This window comes from Durio zibethinus, chromosome 14 (genome assembly GCF_047325235.1).
Source record: "Durio zibethinus cultivar Kanyao isolate XHJ-2024 chromosome 14, ASM4732523v1, whole genome shotgun sequence".
Lineage (NCBI taxonomy): Eukaryota > Viridiplantae > Streptophyta > Magnoliopsida > Malvales > Malvaceae > Durio > Durio zibethinus.
Window position 1 is genome coordinate 5,251,775 of NC_143175.1, and position 25,892 is coordinate 5,277,666.

Below are 25,892 nucleotides of genomic sequence, written 5' to 3' on the forward strand. Positions count from 1 at the left end.
ATTCTTACGTTTGTCCATTTTTTGATCCATTTGAATATGGATGGTGAGAATCAAATGGGGTGACCATGAGAGATGGGGAAGAAACTGATGGAATTAAAGTACCAGGGGTTTTCCTTGGAACTGCTGAATCCAGGAAAGCAGGTACTTAACTTGCAACTTACAGCAAGAATGATATCAATGATCAGTATCACGAGAATTATCTGGTAGAAAATTTTTAGTCAATCGTATAAAGCCAGGCACAAATTCGTGGCATGTGGACTGGTTTCATGTGTTTTGAAACTCTAATATATTTGCCTCATAATTCATAAATTCTTTCCTTGCTCTGGAAGAAAAAAAGATGTGCCCATTGATTTGTTCTGACATGCGGAAGCCAAAAAACCAAGCGTGTTATGTTGTCAGTGTTCAGCAACCACGTGGGAATGCAGAAACCTATCTTCTGCATGCAAATCGAAATCGGGCATTCTCCTCTTTCCGACGCGTGTCATTCTCAACATTTGCATTCAATAGTCATTTTCCTCTTATGCGCTTTTTATGTGTTACAACATATACTCCGACTCCACTACCAGGCTCTGTGTTACACATCTACTTCCTTTCTTTCAAATTTCAATCAAACCTACACATGTTTATAAGATTCATCATGACTTCAACACTGTTTAAAGTAACCGTCTAAGTATCATTCTCAGGGAAAAAAGTTGTCTAGTGTTTCTCTTTCCTTTGACATATCAAATCTCTTTTATTATTATTCTTTTTTTCTCTCCCCTTTAATTTCTAGACAGGTACTTTGCTGGACCTTGTTTCATGATAGATTAATTCTGTGCCTCTGTAATGTTATGTTTCAAATATTTTTCTGTTTTTGGCTCCATTTTTTTTGCATCATGAAAATCTGAAGCCAAGTTACAAAGCAACCAAACAAAAGGTTAGCTGGTTAGGTTTTCTAATGCTGAATTTTGTTCTGAAATTTATTTAGTTAATATGGTGATGGTAATTTTTGTTTTTCTTTTTCTTTAGATGAGTGAGTAGCTAATATAAGGCTTGTTAATTTGTTCTAGGATGGATGACCCGGAATCAGAATGGGAAATCCAAGAATCATCAAGAGCGGTTAGTGACGAGGGCAAACTAGGTTGGTTGCTGAGATTAGGAAGGAAAATTTTGGTCACTGGAATTGTTATATCATCCGCACCACTTGTCCTTCCTCCACTTCTGGCTATCACTGCTATTGGGTTTGTCTGTTCGGTCCCTTATGGGATCTTCCTGGTGAGCTATGCTTGCACTGAGACTGTAATGAGCAGGTTACTTCCAATGCCTTCACCAGCTGCCCCTTTACTGTTGGAATATAGAAAAGCATTTAATGGTGAAGAAGTAGCTAATGTAGATGAAAATCAAGGAGGACAAAATGAAGTGATTGAAGGAGGAATTAGTATGGAGAGGGAGGAAGAAGGGTAAAAAGAGGATACTATTGAAGAAGTTGAGATGAGAATTGAATTAGATAACAAGGAGAAGGTGGAACTTGATAAATGGAATATTTTCCAAGAGGGTGCATACCAGAAAGGTGGTGTCGACTCTGTCGTTGAGGGAGACGAGAAGTACAGCAGCAATATTGAGAAGGAAACACCAATGGAAGCTGAAATGTCAAAGCAGAAGAGGAATTAATAAGAGAGATGATGCAGAACGTTGAGACTGTAGATGCACAGAGAAAAGCAAGAAAGAAGACCAAGTTGAAAATTGAGAAAACAACAAAAGAGAAAGGGGAACAGTCTATCAAGGAAGGTGTGAATGAACAGCCAGCAGACGAGATTCATGGTTTTTTTACAAATGTTGTGGGTGATAAGAAAGAAAGGGACAATGTGAATAAGAAAACGACAGCTGAACTGAAAAATGTAGCTGTCTGTGTAGAGAATGATGAATTGGTAAGAGAGTCAAGGGGATCATTAGAAAGAAAAAGAGAAAAGGGTAGAAGTCTTGATGTAGCAGAAGAAAAGCAGGGTGTGGAAAAAGCACAAGTTGATGCCAAGGTAAAACTATTGAAAGGGAATGAGGGAACAATAGAAAGGAAACAGAAACAACCCTTTATAGAAGAAAGTTTCGGTGAACATGCTAGGTGAGCTTACTGGAGTTCTAGGTAGCACAAAGGGAAGTGAGAAGGACAGCAATATGGAGGAAACGCCACTTGAAGTAAAAAATATACCTGTTCAGTTAGTTCAGGCCATTGATGTTGAAGAGAATGCGAAATTATTAATAGGGACGAGGTTTATCGGAAAGAATCAGGGATGAGAGCAAAACAGATCATCAAGTGGATAATAAGCTGAGCGCAGAGAGAGTAAATGTAGGAGGAAAACAACCAAAAGAGATTGAGGTTAAAGTTGAGGGAACAACAGAAGTTAAAGAGGAACAATGCATCGGGGATGGAAGTTCAATAGAGGAGGTTTCTACTATTGTGCTTGAGTTTGAGGTCGAATGGAAGCAATATTGAGAAAGAAACACCATTTCAAATAAAAAAGGTACATGTTCAATTATCGCAGTTTACTGATATTGAAGAGGATGAAGAGTTAGTAAGGGAGACTAGGGGATTATTAGAAAAAATAAGGGATGAGGGAAAAACTGATTATGGAGTGGATGAAGAGTGGATGATAAGTGGAGTACAGAAAAAGAGCATGCAAGCACAGAGAAGGGTGATAAGAAAATTGTTGGAGATGTTGAAAAAGCTAAAACTAGATGTATTCTTGCCCATAACAGATTGGAAAAGCCAACTAAGGATTTTGACACCAAAGTAGAAGAAAATAAAGAAGATAACAAAGCGAAAATGAAAGAATCTGTGGAAAATTTGGGTGCTTTCTCAAAGGAGATGAAGTTGGGCAGGATGCTGAAGGTTTATCTGAGGAAATGGATGTTGACAACATTCCCAGAAGAGCACCGTCAGTAGGGCCAGTGAGTGAAACAGTAAATGATGATAGCAGTGCAAAAGAGCTTCCAGTAGAAAGTGCTACATTAGTGGAAGGAGGAAAAGCAGAAGACGATAATGAAAATAATGTAGAGCAAAATTATCTACTGAAAAAGGACAAGAAAGATGTGATTTTCTCCAATGAAGACGAAGAACAAGGGCTTGACCTTTTAGAAGATTTAAGTACAGTTAGTCAGCGGGGCTCTCCTTTGGATTTGAAGACTTTTGAAGGTAGCTTTTTGCAATAGTTGCTTTTCAGTTTATCTTGTTGTAGGTTAACGCCAATTCTCATAATTATACTTGAATGGTGCATGTGCAGAAAGTTGGCCTTCATCAAGTTACTCGGTTCACCTAGAAATTTCTGATTCTTCAGAGCTTCCTGTTTCTAGAAAGGCTCAAGAATCAGATGACATTCGAATTTCAGCAGAAAATGGCATTGATACAGTTCCCAATGAGGTTAGCCCTAAGTTTAATTATTTTACACTTTAAAATATATATTTTTAAATATTGCACTATGGAAAATATTACATCCTGGTGGCAGCACTTGAAACATGAGGGCCTGGCTTGTGAATTCTATTATACATGAGAGATGCTGCTAATAAGTATAAGTAAAAGAAGTGAAACCTGTTCATTCTTTCTCACTTTATTATTTTTTTTTCTGAAAGCTTTTTACACAATAATCATCTTGTCAATATGCATGCATAGGCTCATGTATTTTGTGCCATTGATAGTTTGAGAGGCTCTCGTACAGCCTGTGAATATTTACAGTTTAGACAGAAGAGAAAGAAATTTAGGGCTTATACAAACATTTAAAGGTGTTTAGTCATTAATGGAAATGTTAAGATGGAGAGACGTTTAAATATGTTTAAATATGAGAGTAACATGCAGTTGCATGTTGCATGTTGCATGTTGCATGTTGCATGTTGCATGTTCTTGGATAGTTATTCGGCCCTCAATTTCCATTAAGGCAGAGGGAGAAGATCATGAAGGCAATCAGGAACCATAACAATAATATATATATTACTGTAACACATCCCAGATGAATCTTACTACCAACTTCCTTAAACGAGTTGCCTTTTCAAGACAGAGGCGGTATTATTAGACGCAAATGCTGATAATATGTTGGTGCTGATTATATTGATCCTCTTGGGTTTCATATCTTCCGAAGATAGATTCTGACATACTTGAACAAATATGAAATTGATAGCAAATAATGGAAACAATTACTTTCAAATGAGCAACATAGTAGTTTTTTATCTGTGGAATGAGAACACAATTGATCACACTAGCCTTGTTACTTGTTAGAAGGATCATGTTCAATATATTTGATGTTCCTTTATTTTTATTTTTTTGTACCTAGAACAACAGCCTAGCATGTTTGAACATGAATTAACTTGTCAAAGCATGTTCTGCACGATGGTAAAATCCCTAGTACATGGGGAATACTTCTTTCCAGAAGTAAATGTGCTTATCACAAAGGATTATAAACTTTCTATTCAATTAGCTTTTGCAAAGAGTGTGCTCCTCTTTTTATTGTTCAGAGAAGGGATGTATGGAAGAACGCACAGGAACTCTTTGCCACTGAATTAAAAAAAAAAAAAAAAGACTTTTGTTTGCAGGTTAGTTCTCTGATTACATTAAGTTTATTTGCTGTAGACATTATACAGTGAGAAGATATGGGAAGAGATCAATGCTTTGAGAACAGTAGTTGGATATAAGGCAGCATGACAAGAAACGTGCATAGAGGAGTTGAAAGCTCTCTATCTGTTCACTGGAATTGAGCCCCCTGCTTCCTTCAAGGACATTTCTGATCTTGCCGAAGTCAGTGCCAAGTTTCACCTTCTCAAGTCCCTAGTTGGAGTAACGTAAGAATCTAGTTCATCATGGAATTGCTTTTTGATGCTTTATAAAAGTTTAAATTTCTTTTGAGATGTGGATAGTAGTAGTAAGCAAACTTATTTTGTTTTACTATTTAGGATTTTAGAGTAAAGAGTAGAAGAAGCTTGGAGTAGCATAAAGAGTAGCGTATATGAGCTTGAACTGTTTTTGTATTAATAATTAGAGGTGAGTGAATGGTCGGTTCGGTTAATTCGATTTGAAAAAATCAATAATCGACTTAATCGATTTTCATTTAACAAATAATTGAACTGATCAAAATCGGTTCGGTTCGATTGATTCGGTTAAATAATCGATTTTTTTATTATTTTTCTTCTTATTATTAATAATTATTTAATCATAAATTCAATTCAATAAAATTCAAACTCTAGTATCATTCAAACTAAATTATTAAAGAATTTAATAATTTCAATAATATTTTACAAAAAAATAATAATAAAAATATTTATCTCAATTTTTTTATTTTTAATTATTAAAAAGTCGGTTAATTCGATTAGTGCAGTTATTAATTTTAAAAATTAAAAATCGATTGAATTAATCAATTTAATCGATTTAAAAAATTAATTATAATTAAAACTAAATAAATCAAATCGATTTAATCGAATTCGTTCGATTTCGATCGATCTAATCAATTCAAACCGATTTTTATTCAACCCTATTAAAAATTACCCTATGTAGCATATTGAACTATGTATTGTATTTTAGAACAACTGTTGCTTTTGCATTAGTGTTAAATACGTGTAAAATATAAAAATTATTGTTATTATTTATGTTGATATGATTCCACCGATGCGATCCAATCCCACACGTGCCGCTAACAGACACGTGTGAAGATAACAGTGAGCTTGCCATGAGAATCAAAAAATTTGTCAACCAAAGGGACGGAGAAACCGCTTCAGATCTATCGCCAGCAAAACTGTAAAATCGGATCATGTGCTTCGACCAGTTCTTTTTTTTTTTCTTAATTTAATTTTATAATTATTTATTTTAGCTATAGATCCAAGAATATTACCCCTTTATTATTATTATTTTTTTTAGAAATGAATATCAATGATTGAGATTGAAATTAGTAAATGAATGAATGAGAACCCCACCTTCTTTGCTATCTCTAACTGTAGATTCAGCTGTCCTTAACCTTTCCAACATCACCGATCTCTCTCCTCTCCCGGATCATATCCTCATCGAAATCTTGTTGGTAATATTTCTTCTCTTTCCCTTTGATTTTCTTGTTCTTTTTTGAGTTTTTCTTGCCTTTTGGCTACTTGGGTAGTTTTAATTTCTCCATTGTTTTTTGGGTTTTTCTTTTTATGTGAAGCTAGGAATTGTTCATGTGTTGCGTTGTACGTATCTTTGTAGGCTATGATGATTTCTGGGGCCAATGAATCCTTTAATTTTGATGGGATATGGCTAAGTCTTTAGAAAGTAGTTAATAGTTGTTGAGGTGTTGCCTAGTCTGTATTCTGCAATTCTAAACTTAATTTGAGTATCTAATAATTTTGAAGTTTGTTTTTTTTCTTTAATTTTTCATGTTTCCAATTTATGTTGTGGTTCTTTATTGTGATTAATTGTCTTGTCAAGTTTAATACTAATAGATTTCTGTCAATACTTCCTATGCAATTCAACTACCATTCTCAATCATAGTCTATTAAAAGTTTGAGGCCTGCTCTCTCTCTTTTTTTAATTTTCATGTCCAAGTGGTAGACCATGAAATTCTAATTTGGTAAGACAAGAACAGCCTAGAATTTTGAAGAATTGATGTTGAATTTAAAGTTTTGATTAATAAAGTTAATAGTATTGAAAATTTTTTTTATAAAATTACTCATTGAAAACAAGGCAGGGTAACCTGGACCTTGTGCAGTGTCATACTGTATTGGATTCCAAAGTTTACTTCCTTATGTCTAGTTATAGTTCTACTGGAAAGTCCCCTCCCAGATTCTTGAAGGATTGATTTGAACAAATGTTCTGAAAGTTTAAGTGACATTGAATGGTTATTTTGGAGAATAAAAATTTTGGTTATTTTTGTTCGATATCAGGGAGTTCTAGGTTTTCATGCAGGTGACATTTTGGTTCTTAAAGACCAAAAGAGCAAACCATGCTGGCTGTTTAAATTAAGTTAGAGAGGCTCATGACTTTTTCCTCTTTGTTTCCTTTTTTATGGGTAGCTCATCTTGCTACTTTTAATCACTTGATTTTATACATTCTGCTAGCAGTGCTACTTGTTTAATAAATTTCTTTGGTATTGATCATTTGTTTTCCTTTTTTTTTTTCTTAAATTTATTCCATTGAAGAATTTACCTCATTTTAGTTTTCTAAATACTTCTCCATTTTCCCTTTTGTTTTTCATATCCTTTAAAGTTTAAACCTAAGAATAACCGGATAACATTTGAGCTCTTTAGGTTTACTTTTACTTTCTTTCTTCTGTCTGACTAGCTTGTATTTAGGTTTATGAATCTAGGTTGTCTCTGGAACCTTCTACATTTTCTTGTTTGAACTTTTGTTTGGTTCTAGTGGCTTTCATTTAGTAAGACTAATTTTCATGATTCTGGCAGAGAACATTAAGAGCTGGGAATCTAACTGAGAGAGTTCTTATGCTCTTTATAGCTACTGGCAAGGACGAGGTCTTCTCACTCATCCAGGCACTCAACATTCAAGTCACAGTTACCCCTGTCCTTCCTACTAGTAAGTCATTCTCAGAATTTCATTTTTTTTCCAGAAGGGTTTTGAGCTGATTTCCTAAATGAATTTTTGTTCCCTCCATAGGGTGTTCTGAGAAATTTTGAGATTGGTTTAATCGGGGGAATACACTGTACTTTGGTCTAAAGAGTAAGGACCAGCTGCTTTTAAGAGGCCTGACTATTTGGAACAGGACTGTTGTTTGGATTTGGCAAGATGTCTGTAGCAATTAAGGATGATGAGATTGATGTTGTGATAGGAGCACTCCGTTCTGACCTGACATCATTCATGAATGAGTGGAGACCCATATTCTCTCGATTTCATCTCATAATTGTCAGAGACCCCAATTTGAAAGAGGAACTCAAAATACCTGAAGGCTTTAACCTTGATGTCTATAAAAAGCCTGACATAGATCGAGTGGTGGTGCTTCTACTTCAATACTCTTCTCTGGCTATTCATGCAGATATTTTGGCTATCTTGTTTCTCGGAAGAAGTACATTATCTCTGTAGACGATGACTGTATCCCAGCCAGGGACAATAAAGGCTTTTTGGTGGATGCTGTTGCCCAGCATATTACCAACCTTACAACCCCAGCTACACCATTCTTTTTTAATACTCTGTATGACCCTTTTGCTGAAGGAGCGGATTTTGTTCGTGGCTACCCATTCAGTCTTCGGAGTGGGGTGAAATGTGCTTTGTCATGTGGGCTATGGCTTAATCTGGCTGATCATGATGCACCTACTCAAGCCCTCAAGCCAGAACAAAGAAATTCCCGATATGTTGATGCAGTTATGACTGTCCCGGCAAGAGCCATGGTGCCCATTAGTGGAATCAACATCGCTTTTGATAGGGAGGTGGTAGGACCCGCCTTCCTTCCAGCTTTGAGGTTAGCTGGGGAAGGTAAATTTAGGTGGGAAACAATGGAAGACATCTGGAGTGGGATGTGTGTTAAGGTTGTATGTGATCACCTGGGGCTTGGTGTGAAAAGTGGACTGCCATATGTGTGGAGAAATGATAGAGGTGATGCTATAGCAAGCTTGAAAAAAGAGTGGGAAGGTGTGAAGTTGATGGAGGAAGTTGTCCCTTTCTTTCAGTCAGTAAGGCTGCCACGGACAGCTACAACAGCAGAGGATTGTGTAGTTGAGGTGGCAAATGTGGTTAACGAGCAGCTAGGATCCATAGATCCTGTGTTTGCTCGTGCTGCTAAAGCCATGCTGGATTGGGTCAATCTCTGGAAATCAGTTGGATCAAGCTCACCCTCCCCAGGGGTATAGGAATTAATCATGGCTATAATTTTTTTTTTCTTTTGGCTAGAATTATTTCTATTGTTAACCCTTACTTGATTTCGGTGTTTTCATCATATTTCTACTCTATATATTTGTCAATTTCTATATTTTATTTCCAATTATGGTGAAATATAAATAAGAATAATAAAGAAGAGGGAATGGGAAGTTTAATGGGCAAATTTCCATCCATGTTCCATCTTCTTTCGGTAGTGCACAATTGTGTGTTAAGGGAATTTTAGAACCATTTTTGCACTCATCTTTTTCATTTGTTAACAACTCAATTTCTTTGGCATCAAAATTGTGTATAAGTAATTCAGGAAAAATTCTAACTTGAAATATATGTAAAAATCTTTGATTTGTTAAAAAAAAAAGATTTGAATTTTATTTAATGTATCAATTATTGAATAAAATGTTCAGATTTTATATTTCAATAAACCAAATACATAATCCCCAACAAATAAACAAATTAAAAATTTATGACAAATTTTGATGAATTCCTTTTCTATAAATAACAAATTTCATTTTACCAACCCTAAATGTCTTTTTCTATAAACCCTTTTTAAAATAAAACCCCACCAGACACCGGTTACCTGTTTCCCCGGATTTCAAAGTTTGAACGAGAAGGCTGAAGATCTCTCCAAAGAAAAAACTCAGTTCCTTTTGGTTGGATTTTAAGACAAAGGCTTTTCCATTAGTTGGGAAGGTGAAAAATGTCAAAGTCTTGCAAGGGTTTGGCCATGGAACTGGTAAAGTGTCTAAGTGAATCAGATTGTGTAAAGGTATTCCTCTTCTCCGTCTCTATACTAATCACTTTTTCCTTTGCTTTCCCATTTTTTTTGGCATAAAATGGTAGAATATTACTGAATTTGGGCAATTGGGTATTACTGTGGGTTAGGTTGAGAAGCGTTCCTTCAGGGAATGCGCCGGAGAAAAAGGCCCTTCTGTACCAAGCGAGTGTGTAGGACTCAGGGAAACTTATTTCAATTGCAAAAGAGGACAGGTATGCCGCTTTTCTCTTCTTTATTTGTCATGTCTCTTATATTGCTGGGAATTTTTATCTGTTTTTGGGTATGGTTTTAGGATTTTACTCATGCAGAAGTTTATGGTCCTAGTTGTATTTTTTAATTGGTTTAGGGAGGGTCACCCGCCCCCGTTTGGAGTGAATGGTCTGCTGCTGATATTCTAGAGATTAATATCATTCACAATTATTTTTGCTGCATATTGTGAGGGTGAGGATCTGGGTGAGATTTGGATAGACTGGTCCGGTGTCAATGGTTTAGAATTCATAATTGTATTTGTGCGCAATAAGTTTTTGGTGAAATGAACCTATAATTAAGACCTAGACTAAGACTGATGGACTGTGGTTACAGCCTATTCTAGCCAAATGTAATAAAATACCACTGATGATGAACTCATTAGTAACTCAAGGACTAATGATGACTGTAACTAACATGGACTCTACGGTTTAGACCAAATAGTTTATTTATTATTTTGGGGGTTTCTGGTCTTGGCTTCTGAAGATGGAATTTTTTTTTTTTTTGACTAAAACTGTTGATATAATAACTTTGTTGGAAAGATGTGTGGTTATGATGGAACTGTAGGCTTTAGTTCCAGTGCACCTAAATTGTTTGACAGAATGATTGTCATTTTATGGTTGCTGAGATAGCTTTGAAAAAGTTTGACTTAAAGCTTTTTGTTTTCTTTCCTAGAAGTTCACTTTAGTAACATTTTATCATTTCAAATTTTGGCGAGCAAGTCGTTGGTTTTCTTGGGATCAATGGGGCCTGTTTGTTTCTTTTTTTTTTTAATCCAATTTTTTTTAGTTATCTTCCTTTTTAATTTGGTACATGTTTAATTACCTTCTTAGGAATAGAAATACTTATTATTTTCTAAGTAATTATTCTTGAAAATTGTTTCATAAGTTCTATTTAATGTGTTTATTGTTTAACGTATAAAAAGCAGCCTGGAACTATTTTTTTCTTGTTCTTAAAAGCATGTATTTTCAGGATTCGCTGCCTCCACTCCTCTCCCAAAAAGAAGCCAATCAATATTAATTATTGTTATTTGAGAAATTCTACTCAACACTAGCTCATATTCATAAATGAAAGCTAGTGAAAAAGCTTGTAGAGGCCAATTTGCTGCCTCTTTTTTCTCTTGCTTGAATTTTACCAAGTAGGGCAGCGGTTATCACTTGGGGAATGTAATTGAGCGTTACTGTATATTTTTCTTCCAAATGAATACATTTTCCTATGATGCATATAGAATCAAATCTATTTTCTTTTCTTTTTTTGAACTCTGAATTGAAAAAAAATTTTAACCTGTAACTACCAATCAAACTTCATTGCTTCAAAAGACCAACTCAAGCTAATAGAGCAATTCAGTTTGATATCTTGGTTTTCTTAGATTATTCCCAGTTCCTCACAGCAATTTTATAGAGGTGTAGGGTGGAAAAGCTATTATTATATGTTGCTTTCATGATTTTTAGAAGGATGCTTGTTTTTTCATATTTTAGATTTCTTTAGTTTTAGATTTTAGGTCTATCAATGGGGCCTGTTTGTTTCTCTATTTTTTTTTTCCATTTTTTTTATCTTCCTTTTTAATTTGGTACATGTTTAATTACCTTCTTAGGAATAGAAATACTTATTATTTTCTAAGTAATTATTCTTGAAAATTGTTTCATAAGTTCTATTTAATGTGTTTATTGTTTAACGTATAAAAAGCAGCCTGGAACTATTTTTTTTCTTGTTATTAAAAGCATGTATTTTCAGGATTCACTGCCTCCACTCCTCTCCCAAATAGAAGCCAGTCAATATTAATTATTGTTATTTGAGAAATTCCACTCAACACTAGCTCATATTCATAAATTGAAGCTAGTGAAAAAGCTTGTAGAGGCCAATTTGCTGCCTCTTTTTTCTCTCGCTTGAATTTTACCAAGTAGGGCAGCGGTTATCACTTGGGGAATGTAATTGAGCGTTACTGTATATTTTTCTTCCAAATGAATACATTTTCCTATGATGCATATAGAATCAAATCTATTTTCTTTTCATTTTTTGAACTCTGAATTGAAAAAAAATTTTAACCCGTAACTACCAATCAAACTTCGTTGCTTCTAAAGACCAACTCAAGCTAATAGAGCAATTCAGTTTGATATCTTGGTTTTCTTAGATTATTCCCAGTTCCCTACAGCAATTTTATAGAGGTGTAGGGTGTAAAAGCTATTATTATACATTGCTTTCATGATTTTTAGAAGGATGCTTGTTTTGTCATATTTTAGATTTCTTTAGTTTTAGATTTTAGGTCTATCTAGTATGTTTAGAGTTCAAACCTTGACAAAATCCTAATCAATTTGAGTCGCATATAAGTGTGGTACCCTTCACTAACAATGCTTGCATCCTAGCCTATGTCTCTTGATCTTGGTATGAGTCTTAGACACTGATGCACTCAATTTTGCTTAGGTTTTTCCTTATATTTGGATGATTATAATCTTAATTGTACCACGTCTAGTTTTAGCCTTTTGGGTGCTTGCCTGCTTGGTGCATGCCTCATATTAGTAAAAAATGAAGCTTATGTAGCCTGACAGTCATTTTAGTAAAAAATGAAGCTTATGAACTTCAAAACCTTTGTTTCCCTTATTTAATTTTAATAATAGAAACTTTAAATTCTTACGTATAATTTAATTTGATATTAAGTTGCAGGTTTCATAGGTTTGGAGATAAAATTGTGACAATCATGTATGTGGTATAGGATATAATATTGAATTTGAAAAGCATGTTAGATTTCAATTTCAATTGCATCTAAGTAATATACAATTTAGAAAGTCAAAGGCTTCTTTTTTTAAATGTTTTTTTGCATTAAAATGTCCAAGATTCCATTTTTTTATTTTGTTTTCTCAAACCTCGAATCTCTTTTGAACAAAGGGAGGAGAAACAAATTGCTGAGAGAAGTTTGGTAACGCATGTTTACCTGTCTGGATGCAACTTAATCCTTAGATGCTTCCTATGCAGAAGTGCAAATTGCTTTTCAATATGATTATTGTGACCATTATTACATTTTGCTGCTGTAGGTGGTCCAAACATTCGTGTTTTTTCCTTTTATATTTTAAATCTTACCTTAGATATTGTAAACTAAAGATTGTGAAACCATTTGCTTTATAAACTATGTATATCTGGACTGCCATGTTTATATTTTATTTTATTTGTAAGCTAGCATGTAGATGCATCCTTGTTGCAACATATCCGTATTGCATATTGGTCTATTTGCTTAATCATTTCATGATAATAGAAGATGATGACCATTTATCATTTCAAAGGAGATAAAAACAGGTTTATAATGTTAATAGTTTGAAAAAAAAATGCTATTGTCGCATTAACTTGGAATACAAACTCTATAGGAGAAATTTTAGGTATCTTGTGAAAGAATTTAAGAAGTTATGGCAATCTTGATGATATTTAAAATTGAAGACTTTCAGTTATACTAACATGTTATGCATCCATTTTTTCTCTGTCAGGTTGACATGAGAGCTAGGATTCGTGGAAACAAGGGCTACTAAATAAATGGGGGATGGTATCGAGTTCTGGAATGCATCCGTTGTCTACTTTTACATGCATGCTTTATGGTATCTTTAAAATTTCCAACTTTCTTCCTCCCCAAATCCTCTAGAAAGTAACATTTCTTTAGTTTGGTCGAGGATACCAACAACCCCCCCCCCCCCACCGCCCCCCCCAAAAAAAAAAAGAAAAATTCTGAAGGATGTTGAGCAATTTGTATAATCCTGGGTGTCGGGTGTCATTGTCAAATATAACTGTGAAAAATAATTTGCTTGTTAACTGAAATATGTTGGATTTTTGCAAAGCAGATCCGAGGATCCGAATTTCAGATTCTCATTGCTTTCATGGAAACATGTTTGAAGCTCCAAAGGAATTTCATGTTCTGTGAAAAAAGAAAAAGGACAAGCGCTGTGAAACTGTGTTGACAGTTTAAATCCTCCTTTTCATACAAATAAATCAGAACCCAAGCCTAAATTCACACTGAATCCCAAACCCCAAACTAAATTGAACCTCATTACCATAAAGGAATTCGTTGGCCCTTGGACTGAAAATACAAATGGAGAAACGCATGAACTAGTGTGCTGTATGCTTTTGATAACTAAAAAAAAATAGTCAAATTCAAGAAATCACATCGAATTGTTAGCCATTGCCTATCTCCTGTCCTTTTGAACATAACAAATCTACGGAAATATATTTAATTTGCAAATAATTATTCAATATATCATTAGTTCCCCGTAAAGCAAATTTCTAAAGTTTTTGTCCCAAGACTACCTGAATTAGGCATGTAGATAACCAAATTATTCATCAAGAAGAGCCAAACATCCAAACAGAAAGTGCTTGAAAAACACATCAGGAAAGAAAGAAACCTTTTTCTGCAAAGTATGATCAGTTCCTAATTCTTAAGATGAATTTGTTTTAAAGTTTCTGGTAATTAAAGATCTCGCAAATAATAGAATTTTGTGACTATGATTAAATCATGTCAAAATTTCGTGATAATTTCTACGTAACCAAGATCACGAGATCATTATTCGGAAACCACATACCTATCCTATAATACGGGGTCCTCTTGATTATCTGAACCTATCATTTTCAAAATTTACTCTCACATAGCCAACACAAACCATTATCTTCCTCTTTTAAATTCTCAGTTTACAGAGACAATTTGACATTCAATTGATTTGTGCTCGTCCAACGAAAAAGCCAATTTCATAGAAACAAAAATGGCATTCTTAAACCTAGTTAATAACCTTTCGAATATTGGCAATTTTGGAGCTAGAATTGCTAGGAATAGGGTTGTTTCAGCTGTTGGGCCAAGATTTATTCAGGTAATTTTTTTTTTTTTTGTCGTTTTAATCTTTAGCTTCACATGGCAATTAAGCGAGTTCTTGTTTGAAATATTTATGTGTTTTCATGTGCCCTAGCAGGCAAGTTCGAAGCAGGAGGCAGCATGTGACAACGCAAAGGTGGCTGTCAAAGAAGGAGCTAATGAAGCAAAGAAGACAGGTGAAAACGTAAAAGATATGGCTGGCAAGGCATCGGATGCAGCCCAAGAAATGACTGCCAAAGCAAAGCAAAGTGCGCAAAACACATGGGATTCAGCCAAGGAGACAGCTCAAAAGGCTAAAGACACAGTGCTAGGAAAGGCCGATGAATCAAAGGAAGCTATTAAAGAAAATGCAGAAAAAATAAAGCAAAGCATCAACACCAAAAACTGATTATTCATTCATTCCAAAAGTTTGAAAGACGATTAAAATAAACAGGCCAACAAGCCGATTAGTTGGTGCACCAAAGTCTTTCTTTGGAACCCTCTTTGTTCTTTTTTTTTCTCCTGTTTTTGGCTGTTTTCATTGCCACTTGTCCTCGCTCTATGGATTATCGTTATGTGCGACATCAATTCATGTGTGATTGATTGATGGAAAGGCTGCTGTAAGCCTCGCATGAGGAGTGATCGATTCGTTCATGGCACATAGCATGAGATCCCAATGGGCATATAATTAAACAATAAATCCCAGACTGGGATTTTGGTTTTTATTTTGCATTTCGGTTTGTCTTTGTTGTTCTTCATCTCCCCACTTCTCTGTCATCGCATGCGTTTACGCTTCGGTTTAGTTGTCTCTTTGTTTCCATTGTTTTCCATCTTGTCCACCATTGTCATGGATTTCCTTCTTTCTTGTTCTAATTTGATATTAGTACAGTTCTTTGTTTACAGTAGAGTCAATGTTTATGGTGTAAAAAGCCATAAGGGATTGTTTCTTTAATTGATTTATTAATTTGAAAGTTTAAGGTATAGATTGTGTTATTATTATTATTTATATATTAATTTGTACAATTTTTTCAAAATTAATGTGCCAAAAATATAATTAACTCTTTTAAAATTTTAGCTTTAATAATTTTATCATATTTTTGTCTTAAATTTATTAAATTAATTAATAAATATGTAAAAAAATAAAATTCAAGTTCAATTCGAATTCTTGTCCCCAGCAAATAATAGATTAATTTCCAGTTTATATTGTCAACATTTTCTTCTTGAGCTTGTTTCTACCTTAATTGACGATTTTTTTAATTAACCCATTTAAAAAGCATACTTAATTTTATAAGTTAAACTAGGTTACGGTAAATGTGATGCAGGATTAAATGTATCTATTTAAATATATATTTAGATATATAAATTAATATTATTTAATCTTAACATGTTTAAGGTATATATAAAATGTATACATTAAATATGTCAATTCATAAGCAAATTAAAATTTCTAATAAAATTTTGATAAAATTCAAAATATATGATAAATAATAAAAAATTAAAGTTTTTCATGAAATAATTATTCTTTGTCTTTTAACAGTTTATTATTTTCTTTTTAACTTTGATCAATTGAAAATAATTATAAAATTATATTCAAATTTTTTTTATAAAAGATTAATAAAAATTTTACTTAATATTTATTTTTCAGTAGATGCCAAATAATTTTTGTATCATTAATTCAGTACTTAAATTTTTTAAAACTAAAAATTATATTTTTATTTTTTATTTTTTAATATTAAATTTATTTAGTTTTATTAAACAACACTAATATTTAAATCAACATTTAACATAACATTTAAAGTTCAAACTAAACATTTATGAATATATATATATATATATATGAATAAATATTTAATATAACATTTACCGTTTTTGCCTTTCAATGGATTTCATAAGGCGAATCATTTGTTTAATTTTTGCATTTTATGTTTTTAAAAAATATATAATTAAAATTTTTTTACAATTTTATCTTTCATAAATTTTTTATTAAAATTTTAAAAGCATTTCACTTTTAATATTATATTACAATCATATAATTATCGATAATATTGGTAATTAAGAGAAGAGGATGGATTTTTTTTTTTAACAAATCAAGAATATCCTTAAAATTTAAATCTAAGGAAAGAAAAAACAAGCAGACAAGAGGGAATAACTATATATACGGTTGATGTCTTTGGAAAGCTGTGATTCGATGAAACGGTATCTAAAGTCGTACAGATTTCCCAATCCCTGCTTCTGTTTTTTAGCGGTTATGACATGGGAAAGAGTTTGAGAGTTGGGAGGCCCATCCACATTTCACTTCAATTATTATCTTCCCTTCATTTTTTTCCATTAAATATCGATAGTGAGCTTTGTCTGAAAGACAAAAATACAACCTATTACATTGGCAGCCTAATGAATTATGGCGGCCGCTTCAGCTTTTCCTCTTGTTCAACTTCATTCAACCAAACCCAAATCCACTGCTTTTCATTTAAAATCTTATGGTATGTTTGAACTTTACATTTTTCTTTTTCTGGGTTTTGTGTTGTATTTTTTAAGCTTCGTTTTGCTTCTTTTATGAGATTTTTCAGGGACATCCAAGTTTGGAATAGTAAAGTGTGGGTCATCTTCTAATGGGAGAGAGCCTGGTTCAGTTGACAATGGTGTTAAAAGCGTGGAGCGTTTACTTGAAGAGAAACGCCGGGCTGAGTCGCCTGCTAGGATTGCTTCTGGAGAATTCACTGTTCAGAAATCTGGGTAATTGTTTTTTTAGTTTTCTTTCATTTTTCCTTTGTTTTTTTGTTTTTTAACCCTTTAATTGTGATTGTGATGCTTAATAATCTTTTGGGTATCTTTTATTTCTCATAAAAGAAAAAGGGATCATTCTTAATTTTTCAATTAATTTTGGTGAGAATCATCTTGGACTTGGTATGCTTAAATCCTTTTGTTGTCTTCCACGTCATGTGTATTGGCTAAATGCCATAGATTCTTTTTAGTCAATTTTTTGTTTCTGATTTTGTATTCTTTTATTTCAAAATTCCAATTAATTTGCTTGTTCTTATGTCTTTTTGTTTCTGGGAACAAGTTTTCCTTCTCTATTGAGGAATGGTTTGTCGAAACTAGGTGTTCCTGGTGAGATTCTGGAAATCTTATTTAAATGGGTTGATGACGTTGAAGATTATCCTAAGATTCCAAAGGCGAAAGGGGGGATTAAGGCCATCAGGAGTGAGGCCTTCTTCCTCCCCCTGTACGAGCTTTATCTCACTCATGGTGGAATTTTCAGGCTAACCTTTGGACCAAAGGTTTGTGTTTCCTTTTTCTTTTTTGCTTAAATTTGTGTCTAATATATAGTATGAGATAGTCATGGATTTCCTGATGATCATTTGGGGATATTGCTGCAGTCATTTTTGATTGTTTCTGATCCTTCTATTGCAAAGCATATATTGAGGGACAACTCGAAGTCTTATTCAAAGGTAAATCACATTGGACTTTTAGTCTTCCTGTGTGTTGAATGGGCTAATATAGCTTTATTTTTTGTCTCATCTTTTATTCTCTTTAATCTGAAGGGTTTATTAGCAGAGATTTTGGAATTTGTCATGGGGAAGGGACTCATCCCAGCTGATGGTGAGATATGGCGCATTAGAAGACGTGCTATAGTCCCAGCACTGCATCAAAAGGTGATGTAGTTATTATATTGTATGTTATCTGAGACAACACTATTATGACTTTTGATTCAATTAGATCTAATTAATGTAAAATGAGAAATTCTTTGGTATGCCATTTCTCTTCTAAGCATGTTAGTGCCTTGTAGTATGTTCTAGAACTATGTATGGAAATTTCAGAGTCCTTAGAAGTTAGAGGCATAATTCATAGATTAAAAAGGAAAACAAAAAAAAAGAATATGAGCATGCTGACTTGCTTAAAAAGGAAGATAAAGGGATAATCATATAAATAACTTAAGAGGGATAAATGTACTCCAAATAAGAGTGGGCAGAACTAAGGGGTTTTCAGATAATCATATAAATGATTTAAAGTAGTGGACCTGAACTACAACAACAAAATGTCGTCCAAAAAGGAGTGATAAATGAATATAATATTTGTTAAGCATGATCAAAACACCATCCAAATCATAAGATGGAGCTGCACTTTTAGAAATATTATTTTAACTGAATCAATTATTGCTGTATTACTTTTTATTTTTCGATTTTTAGTATGTAGCTGCTATGGTTAGCCTATTTGCACAAGCTACCGATAGGCTTTGCCAGAAGCTAGATGATGCTGCAACTGATCAGGAAGATGTAGAAATGGAATTACTTTTCTCTCATTTGACATTGGACATTATTGGCAAGGCATTATTTAATTACGACTTTGATTCATTAAGAAATGATACAGGCATAGTTGAGGTATTTTCTTTTCTTATCTATATTTTGCCTGGCACTTTTGCTATGCTGTTGCCACTGAGTTTCATTTACATTTTTGCTAAAACCTTCTAAAATATTTGTCTGAATTATGGCAAGGACAGGCTGTTTACACTGTTTTGCGGGAAGCAGAAGATCGAAGTGTCTCCCCAATTCCAACCTGGGAGATCCCTATTTGGAAAGACATTTCACCAAGACAAAGGAAGGTTGCAGAAGCGCTCAAATTGATTAATGATGTGCTAGATGATCTGATTGCAATATGCAAGGTAAAGTTATCAGTAAATGTAGTGAGATAATATTTTGCTCTCTACCTTTATGCCCTCTATAATCACTGTAAATCCAATGATATCTGTGCATGTGTGAACATGTAGTGTGATGTATCAAACACCACATATGGTGCATGCATAACTTTTTGCTTTTATACCAAGCATGAGGACACCCTTCACGTATAGATAGGAAATGTCAGACCTGAAAACGTCTCTAAATGTGTCATTCTTGTTATTTTTTTGGAGATGCAAAGGTTGTATGTTGATATTAAACAAGTCCATTTATATAAATTTAGTAGCCTGGTTGGTTGGTTTTATGCAGGAGTAGCAAGCATGAAGCCAAATCAATAGAAGCCTAAGGCTGATGACTATTACTAAATAGGTCCCAGTTTTCTTTTCCTTGATCCCTTTTTCAGTAGGACAATACCAGCATCATAGTCTTTGAATTTGAGAGAATTTGTGATTTATTATTTGTTCTATGAATACGCTGCCTTTAGCATTTATTGTTTAAACTAAGTGAAATTTGCTACAAATTTATGTGGAACTCATTCTCAGTTGACATATGTATACTGGGATCTGGAAATTTTCTTAATCTGGTACTCTTCTCCTTTCTAATACGTCCGTGTAAGCTTAAAATTTTCATTTGCGGTTTAGTCTAATTGTTTGGTTTCTGTATGTTTTCCATTATGGTATCTGTATCTCATTGCTATTAATCTTTTCCTTGACTTGATTAATCATTTTCTTTTATTCTCTTTTAAATTTAAAATCTGCAATTTTCAGAGGATGGTAGAAGAAGAAGAGCTACAGTTTCATGATGAGTACATGAATGAACAAGATCCTAGTATTCTCCGCTTCCTGCTGGCTTCAGGAGATGATGTGTGTATTAATGGTTATCAAACATGTGAATTAGCATTTCATGAGATCTAAGATTTCCTTGAATCTTTGCAGGTTTCTAGTAAGCAACTCCGTGATGATTTAATGACAATGCTTATTGCTGGGCATGAAACATCAGCTGCTGTTTTGACATGGACCTTCTATCTTTTATCAAAGGTAATTCAAAGATTAGTTCTTCAAGAAAAAGGAGCAAATTCCCTCTCTTGTGATGTTTTAATTCTTCTTGTTTGTGGTCTGCGATATAAAAAACTGCTGATACTAATTTCTTTACTTTTATCGTTAAATACTTCCTTTAGCAACTTTATAAAAATATATTTGTGTAAAATGTAGATTTCTTTGGCGAAGAATTAATGCAGCAAGAATAGAAAAACTTATTACGTCGTTTGATCTACTAATCAATATTAACTGAACAGAACCCTTTTTCCAATAAACGAATCATATCAAAGCACTCTTAAGTTTTTTAAGTTCATTAGAGTAATAAGAACAAAATAAATGGGTTGTTCCTGCTTCCCTTGTGAAAGGTCAGATGCCATTTTGTCATTTGGCCAAAAAAGAAATTAAATTCAAGACATACTCCAATAGGCAGGAAAAGCATGAAAAGCATGAAAATGTTCTATCTGATAATCATGTTTATTTTCTCATGCTTTTCTCCTTGATATTAATGCATATAAGCACTAATTGTGAATTAATCTTAACTTCCTATGCCTAGGGTTTTGTTTAGGTTGATGTTATAATATGCAGGAAAAGCATGAAAATGTTCTATCTGATAATCATGTTTGTTTTTTCATGCTTTTCTCCTTGATATTAATGCATATAAGCACTAATTGTGAATTAAGCTTAACTTCCTATGCCTAGGGTTTTGTTTAGGTTGATGTTATAGTATCCCTTCTACTTGTGATTGATTGTAAAACTTGAATAAATAATACACCATACCTCCTATTTGGTTTAAATACAAAAATAGCCCATGTACTTTATCCTTTTTATTAGTTTGGTACCTAAAGAAATAAAATTTTCACTTTGGTACCCAAACTTTCATTCTATCAAGCACTTTGGTACTCCCGTCTAATACCATTAGTCAATTTGGTTAAGTGGCATTAATACCCAATAAAATCATGACACATGGCATAAAAGTCCAATCATCGGCACATCATTTATTTTCCACATCAGCATTTAAATAAAAAATTCAAAATTTAAAAAGAAAAAAAATAAAAAAAGAGAAAGAGAAAGAATTGGGGAGAGAGAAATTTATTTTTTACTAATGTGGTGATGATTGAACATTTATCACATAGTGATATGAATTTATTAGTTATTCATATCATGTCAGCCACTTAACTGACGATAACAATGCGAAGTACCAAAGTGCTTGATGAAATGAAAGTTAGAGTACCAAAGTGAGAATTTTATTTCTTTAGGTACCAAACTGACAGAAGATATACAGTACAGAGGGCCCCATTTTAGATATTAATCCATCATATTTCAAGATTGCTTGGTTTAGCAATAAATAGTAGGGTTTTGAGTTATGCCTGCAGGATTGCTTCTGGAGTGTGGATAATTGATGGTTGTTTCAATTTTTCATTAGTTCTTTTCTCTGATGTTTGCAGGAACCTAGTGTTGTATCCAAGCTCCAGGACGAGGTATCTTTAAATTTTTTGTGCAATACTGGTATAGAAAAGGCTAGTCTAAGTCTAAGCTTTCAATTCTATACAACCCATCTCACAGTCTCATTTTCTTATTTATTATTGCATCAAACTTCCTAGGTTGACTCTGTTCTAGGAGATCGATTTCCAACAATAAATGACATGAAGAAACTCAAGTATACAACTCGGGTTATTAATGAAGTAAGAGATAGTTCTATTCCATTTCATGTTTCATCAAATATTTTGCGCTAATGCATTTCATATAGAAATGATTCTGTCTAACCTTGGTGCAGTCTTTGAGGCTCTACCCACAGCCACCAGTCTTAATTCGTCGTTCTCTTGAGGATGATGTGCTTGGAAAGTACCCCATAAAAAGGTCAAACCGTTAAAATCACTATCATTGTCGTCTAATTGGTCAGTTAGCAAACACCTTTCAAAATCATCTTCCAAAAATCACTTTCTTGGCCTATTTTTTTCCTTTAAATGTATTACTAGTAGGAGAAAACATGGTGGTTTGGTTGGTCAAAACAAAAAGATAAAACTTGTCAGCATAGATTAAATGGATTTTAGCAATATTTATTACCTGATTATAACCAGATCAGCTATACAAAATTGGACATATGGATAAATATGTTATCCTATGTGTCTAATTTTGTTGCAAGATTATCAAAATGATATTGAAATAGTAAAACATCTTCTGATCATTTTTAGATGTTTATAATTTGATTCTGGAAGCTCTGATTCTGGGCTGGCACTTTCCTTTGCTTCATCTGTGACAAATATTTGTCTCTATGTTCTTTCTCTGGAAAGCATGTGGGGATGGGGTACTCTATGGTAACTGTTTTTTGCTTTTATGGATATCTTTTATGTGTGTATTGTTGCTTTATCACAAGTTTTACATGCAAGTGCTATGGTATGTCGACTTTACCTCGCATAACTTTTCTGAATTCTTAACTTTATCATATATTTTACATTTAGGGGTGAAGATATTTTTATCTCTGTTTGGAATCTGCATCATAGTCCAAGTCTCTGGCAAGATGCAGAGAAGTTCAATCCTGAAAGATGGCCGTTAGATGGACCAAACCCCAATGAAACAAACCAAAATTTCTGGTAACAAATAACTACCACTTTGCTTATTGCATCAATTATGTTATTAAAATGAGATGGCAATGAATTTTTTTGTTTAATATGTTGTCTCAATCAGTTGCTCTTTGTTTCAGTTACTGTTGTATTTTTACTTCAATTACTTACTGATACTAGTGCTCGTCTCACTCAGTTACTTGCCTTTTGGTGGAGGACCTCGGAAATGTGTAGGAGACATGTTTGCATCTTTTGAGGTATTTTTATCAAAATATATGTATGAAAAATTTTCAGTCAGTACCAAAACTTGTTAGTTCCTAATTTTGTGTGTTGGGTTCCATATTTATTTGTTCTCCTTGAAATATCTGGGTTGACAAATTCTGCCGCATCAGCTGCCAGTGATTGGTGTTATAGAACCTGAAGTACAGTTATTTTGATCTACAGACTGTTGTAGCAGTTGCAATGCTTGTTCAACGATTTAACTTTCAAATGGCGCTTGGAGCTCCTCCAGTAAGTAAATTACCTTGTGCATTTTGTTCATTGCAACAACTTTTATGTTTAAATATAAAATGGAGCAAGAAAGAAACATGCTGGAGGTACAGATGATACTTTTGCTAAACTACCAACAGAAACAAGTAGCAATAGTCAAATGACAGGGACTGTAGTTGGCTCTCAAACTTAGCATTTCCAAAACAGCTAGCTTCCCTCCTTAAAGAAGAAACTTATTTTTATGCTAAGATTAAGATAAACCTCCTAAAATGCCCTTTCATAAATGAAATGCTACTTTGGTGCATAAATTAATGTCTTTCTGGTAGAATCCCTTTTTTTTCTGTGCCGGTGAACTTTAAATGTTGACTCTATTAGGGGCGTAAGTGAACCAAGAACGACCGAATGAACATATATCTGTGGCTTATTTATTTATTTTTAGAGCTATTCGGGCTCAGTTCATGTCCGGTGAGGAAATTACTTTGTTCATTTGAGCTCAATTTGTTTAAATGGTAGGAAATTTGTGTTCGGCTCGATTAAGTTAAACAAACTAATTTGTTCACATTAAACGAACATGTTCAGGAATATATATAAATAAACATGTTTATAAACAATGAACAAATCATAACCAAAAAAAATTAAACAAACAGACCTAAATGAATATAAATGAACCTTAAATGAACATAAACGAACTCTAAAATATGATTAGGATAAAGGACAAAAATGTAATTCTGTTGTTATTATTACTGAACAATAAATGAATATAAATGAATCCTAAATAAACAAGTTTTAAATGAATCAAATAGACTTATGTTCGTATTCTGTTTGTTTAATAAAAGAACGTAAAAAATGCTGTTCAAGACTGTTTGTTAAGCTTAATAAACAAATAGAAACCAAACATGTCCATGAATTGTTTGTCAAAAACTCTATTTGTTTACACCCCTAGACTCTGTTGCTCCTGCGTTAATTTTGTTGAATGACCTCAGCAATAGTATTGATTGCCTTTAAGTTCATGCACATTTATTATGATGATGAATTTTTTATATTTTTATGAAATTGGACATAGAATCTGAAAATCTTGAAACATTTTCATAAAGTTCACATTTTGATATCATCAATATTGGCTGAATATAAAAAGAATGGTTGACTACTGGCATCTTGAAACAATTGATATGTAATAGCCTATGCAAAAGCTATGTGTTGGACGTAAATAGAAAAAAATTCTCAGCAATTTTTGAAGTTGAAATACCATTACCTAGCCAAGATGTGATTGATTTTCCATTGAGAGTGCCCTAATTATTTGAGCATGCTTTTACATAAGTTGATAATAGGTATGATGTCTCATAAAATCATAGTAATTGAAAAAGGAAAGTAGGTATACCTAATAAAAAATAATCTAATCCATATGCAGGTTGAGATGACTACTGGAGCAACTATCCACACAACGCAGGGGCTGAAGATGACAGTTACACGAAGAATAAAGCCTCCAATTATCCCTGAACTAGACATGCAGAGATTGAAGATGGAAGCATCTGCCAAAATTTCTGAAGAAGTGACCCCCCAACTTGGTGAGAAAGGTGAAGTTTCTCAAGCTCATTCATAACTAGGATAGCTTGCTACATTTATCTTCATTACACAATGCATATGTATCAAGGGGAAGTAATATTGGAAGACAGAAACATTGAGAGAAAGTTCATAAAGATTAAGTATACTTCCCCTTCACTAGCCATTTAATGCAATCAGAATAGTCATTGCTTTACAACTTACTATTATTTTTCGGGCAAATGGCAAATTACTTATTTTCAAGAAGTACAGGTATTATCATCTTGCAATAAAGTCCTTACAAATGATTATTTGGGTTTCAAAATAGCTTTGAGGATGTACTAGAAAAAAAAAGAAAGCTTTGAGGTGAACAATAAGTAGGTACATGCAAGTAAACTGGTTCCAGAAACTGAGAGGACATCTATGGTAAATTGAATGTTTTCTCCAGAGTATTATTCGTTATCTTGAGCCACAATATACTTGGTTTAATATTTTTATGTCATCTACTTTGTTTATGCCTTCTGACTTGAATGGATGATGGTAGACCATTCAAGTTTCTTTTCTATCACCTTTTCTTTTTGATAATTATTTACCGGAGACAACCCCCAACATTACATTTCCCCAAATATTAATTTACACACGCTTTGTCATAATTAAATAGGAATTATTGACATCCCATATATCTTGAGGGGTTCAAAGTCCTATAGGACAATATGTTTCTACTAGTAACTTTTTTTTTTTTTGGTGAGCATATGTTTCCACGTTCTATTTTTACATTATGTGAAATTCATCAAAACAATTGCAGTTATCATATAGTGGCATTAAATGTGATAGGGTCTTGAAATTGAAAGAAAAATCATTTTCAGTGGACTTACTTTTCTTGATTAAACGCATAATATGTAGACTAAACATATATAATTAATCAGCATATCTTAAAGAATATTGTT

The 25,892-nt window shown here is 33.3% G+C and overlaps 4 protein-coding genes and 2 pseudogenes across 8 annotated transcripts; all 6 read left to right on the plus strand.

Annotated features, from left to right (window-relative positions):
- The first annotated feature begins 69 nt into the window (after positions 1 to 69).
- Positions 70 to 4,666, plus strand: LOC111294723 (uncharacterized; annotated as a pseudogene). Its single transcript, XR_016327278.1, has 5 exons — positions 70 to 916; positions 1,050 to 2,912; positions 2,975 to 3,169; positions 3,258 to 3,394; positions 4,595 to 4,666. The product of XR_016327278.1 is annotated as an uncharacterized LOC111294723 (transcript).
- A 937-nt stretch (positions 4,667 to 5,603) lies between these two features.
- LOC149514992 (uncharacterized) lies at positions 5,604 to 8,972 on the plus strand. The gene is made up of 3 exons (XM_089743311.1): positions 5,604 to 6,029; positions 7,384 to 7,513; positions 7,595 to 8,972. Exons 1-3 carry the CDS (start codon positions 5,916 to 5,918, stop codon positions 7,612 to 7,614), a joined length of 264 nt encoding a protein of 87 aa, XP_089599437.1. The 5' UTR covers positions 5,604 to 5,915; the 3' UTR covers positions 7,615 to 8,972.
- LOC149514993 (putative UDP-arabinopyranose mutase 5 pseudogene) lies at positions 8,299 to 8,912 on the plus strand (annotated as a pseudogene). Its single transcript, XR_016327438.1, has one exon. The product of XR_016327438.1 is annotated as a putative UDP-arabinopyranose mutase 5 pseudogene (transcript).
- A 362-nt stretch (positions 8,973 to 9,334) lies between the features above and the next one.
- On the plus strand, positions 9,335 to 13,691 carry LOC111294074 (cytochrome c oxidase assembly factor 5). Its single transcript, XM_022887240.2, has 3 exons — positions 9,335 to 9,572; positions 9,689 to 9,793; positions 13,301 to 13,691. The coding sequence occupies exons 1-3, from the start codon at positions 9,504 to 9,506 to the stop codon at positions 13,340 to 13,342; spliced, it is 216 nt and encodes a 71-aa protein (XP_022742975.2). The 5' UTR covers positions 9,335 to 9,503; the 3' UTR covers positions 13,343 to 13,691.
- An 86-nt stretch (positions 13,692 to 13,777) lies between these two features.
- LOC111295314 (uncharacterized) lies at positions 13,778 to 15,618 on the plus strand. The gene is made up of 2 exons (XM_022888746.2): positions 13,778 to 14,665; positions 14,765 to 15,618. Exons 1-2 carry the CDS (start codon positions 14,561 to 14,563, stop codon positions 15,053 to 15,055), a joined length of 396 nt encoding a protein of 131 aa, XP_022744481.1. The 5' UTR covers positions 13,778 to 14,560; the 3' UTR covers positions 15,056 to 15,618.
- A 1,208-nt stretch (positions 15,619 to 16,826) lies between these two features.
- LOC111294041 (protein LUTEIN DEFICIENT 5, chloroplastic-like) lies at positions 16,827 to 25,212 on the plus strand. 3 transcript variants are annotated; one of them, XR_016327439.1, is made up of 16 exons: positions 16,827 to 17,126; positions 17,214 to 17,379; positions 17,708 to 17,924; positions 18,024 to 18,095; positions 18,189 to 18,299; positions 18,834 to 19,025; positions 19,145 to 19,306; positions 20,087 to 20,182; positions 20,255 to 20,356; positions 21,802 to 21,834; positions 21,958 to 22,038; positions 22,131 to 22,213; positions 22,816 to 22,947; positions 23,114 to 23,174; positions 23,310 to 23,427; positions 24,815 to 25,212. XR_016327439.1 is itself a non-coding variant. In XM_022887189.2 (16 exons), the coding sequence occupies exons 1-16, from the start codon at positions 17,045 to 17,047 to the stop codon at positions 25,004 to 25,006; spliced, it is 1,848 nt and encodes a 615-aa protein (XP_022742924.2). In that variant the 5' UTR covers positions 16,827 to 17,044; the 3' UTR covers positions 25,007 to 25,212. The 3 variants fall into 3 exon arrangements, 2 of the variants coding, with proteins under 2 accessions (XP_022742924.2, XP_022742925.2); XM_022887189.2 differs by having other exon boundaries at positions 23,362 to 23,427; XM_022887190.2 differs by having other exon boundaries at positions 17,746 to 17,924; positions 23,362 to 23,427.
- Positions 25,213 to 25,892: the final 680 nt, after the last annotated feature.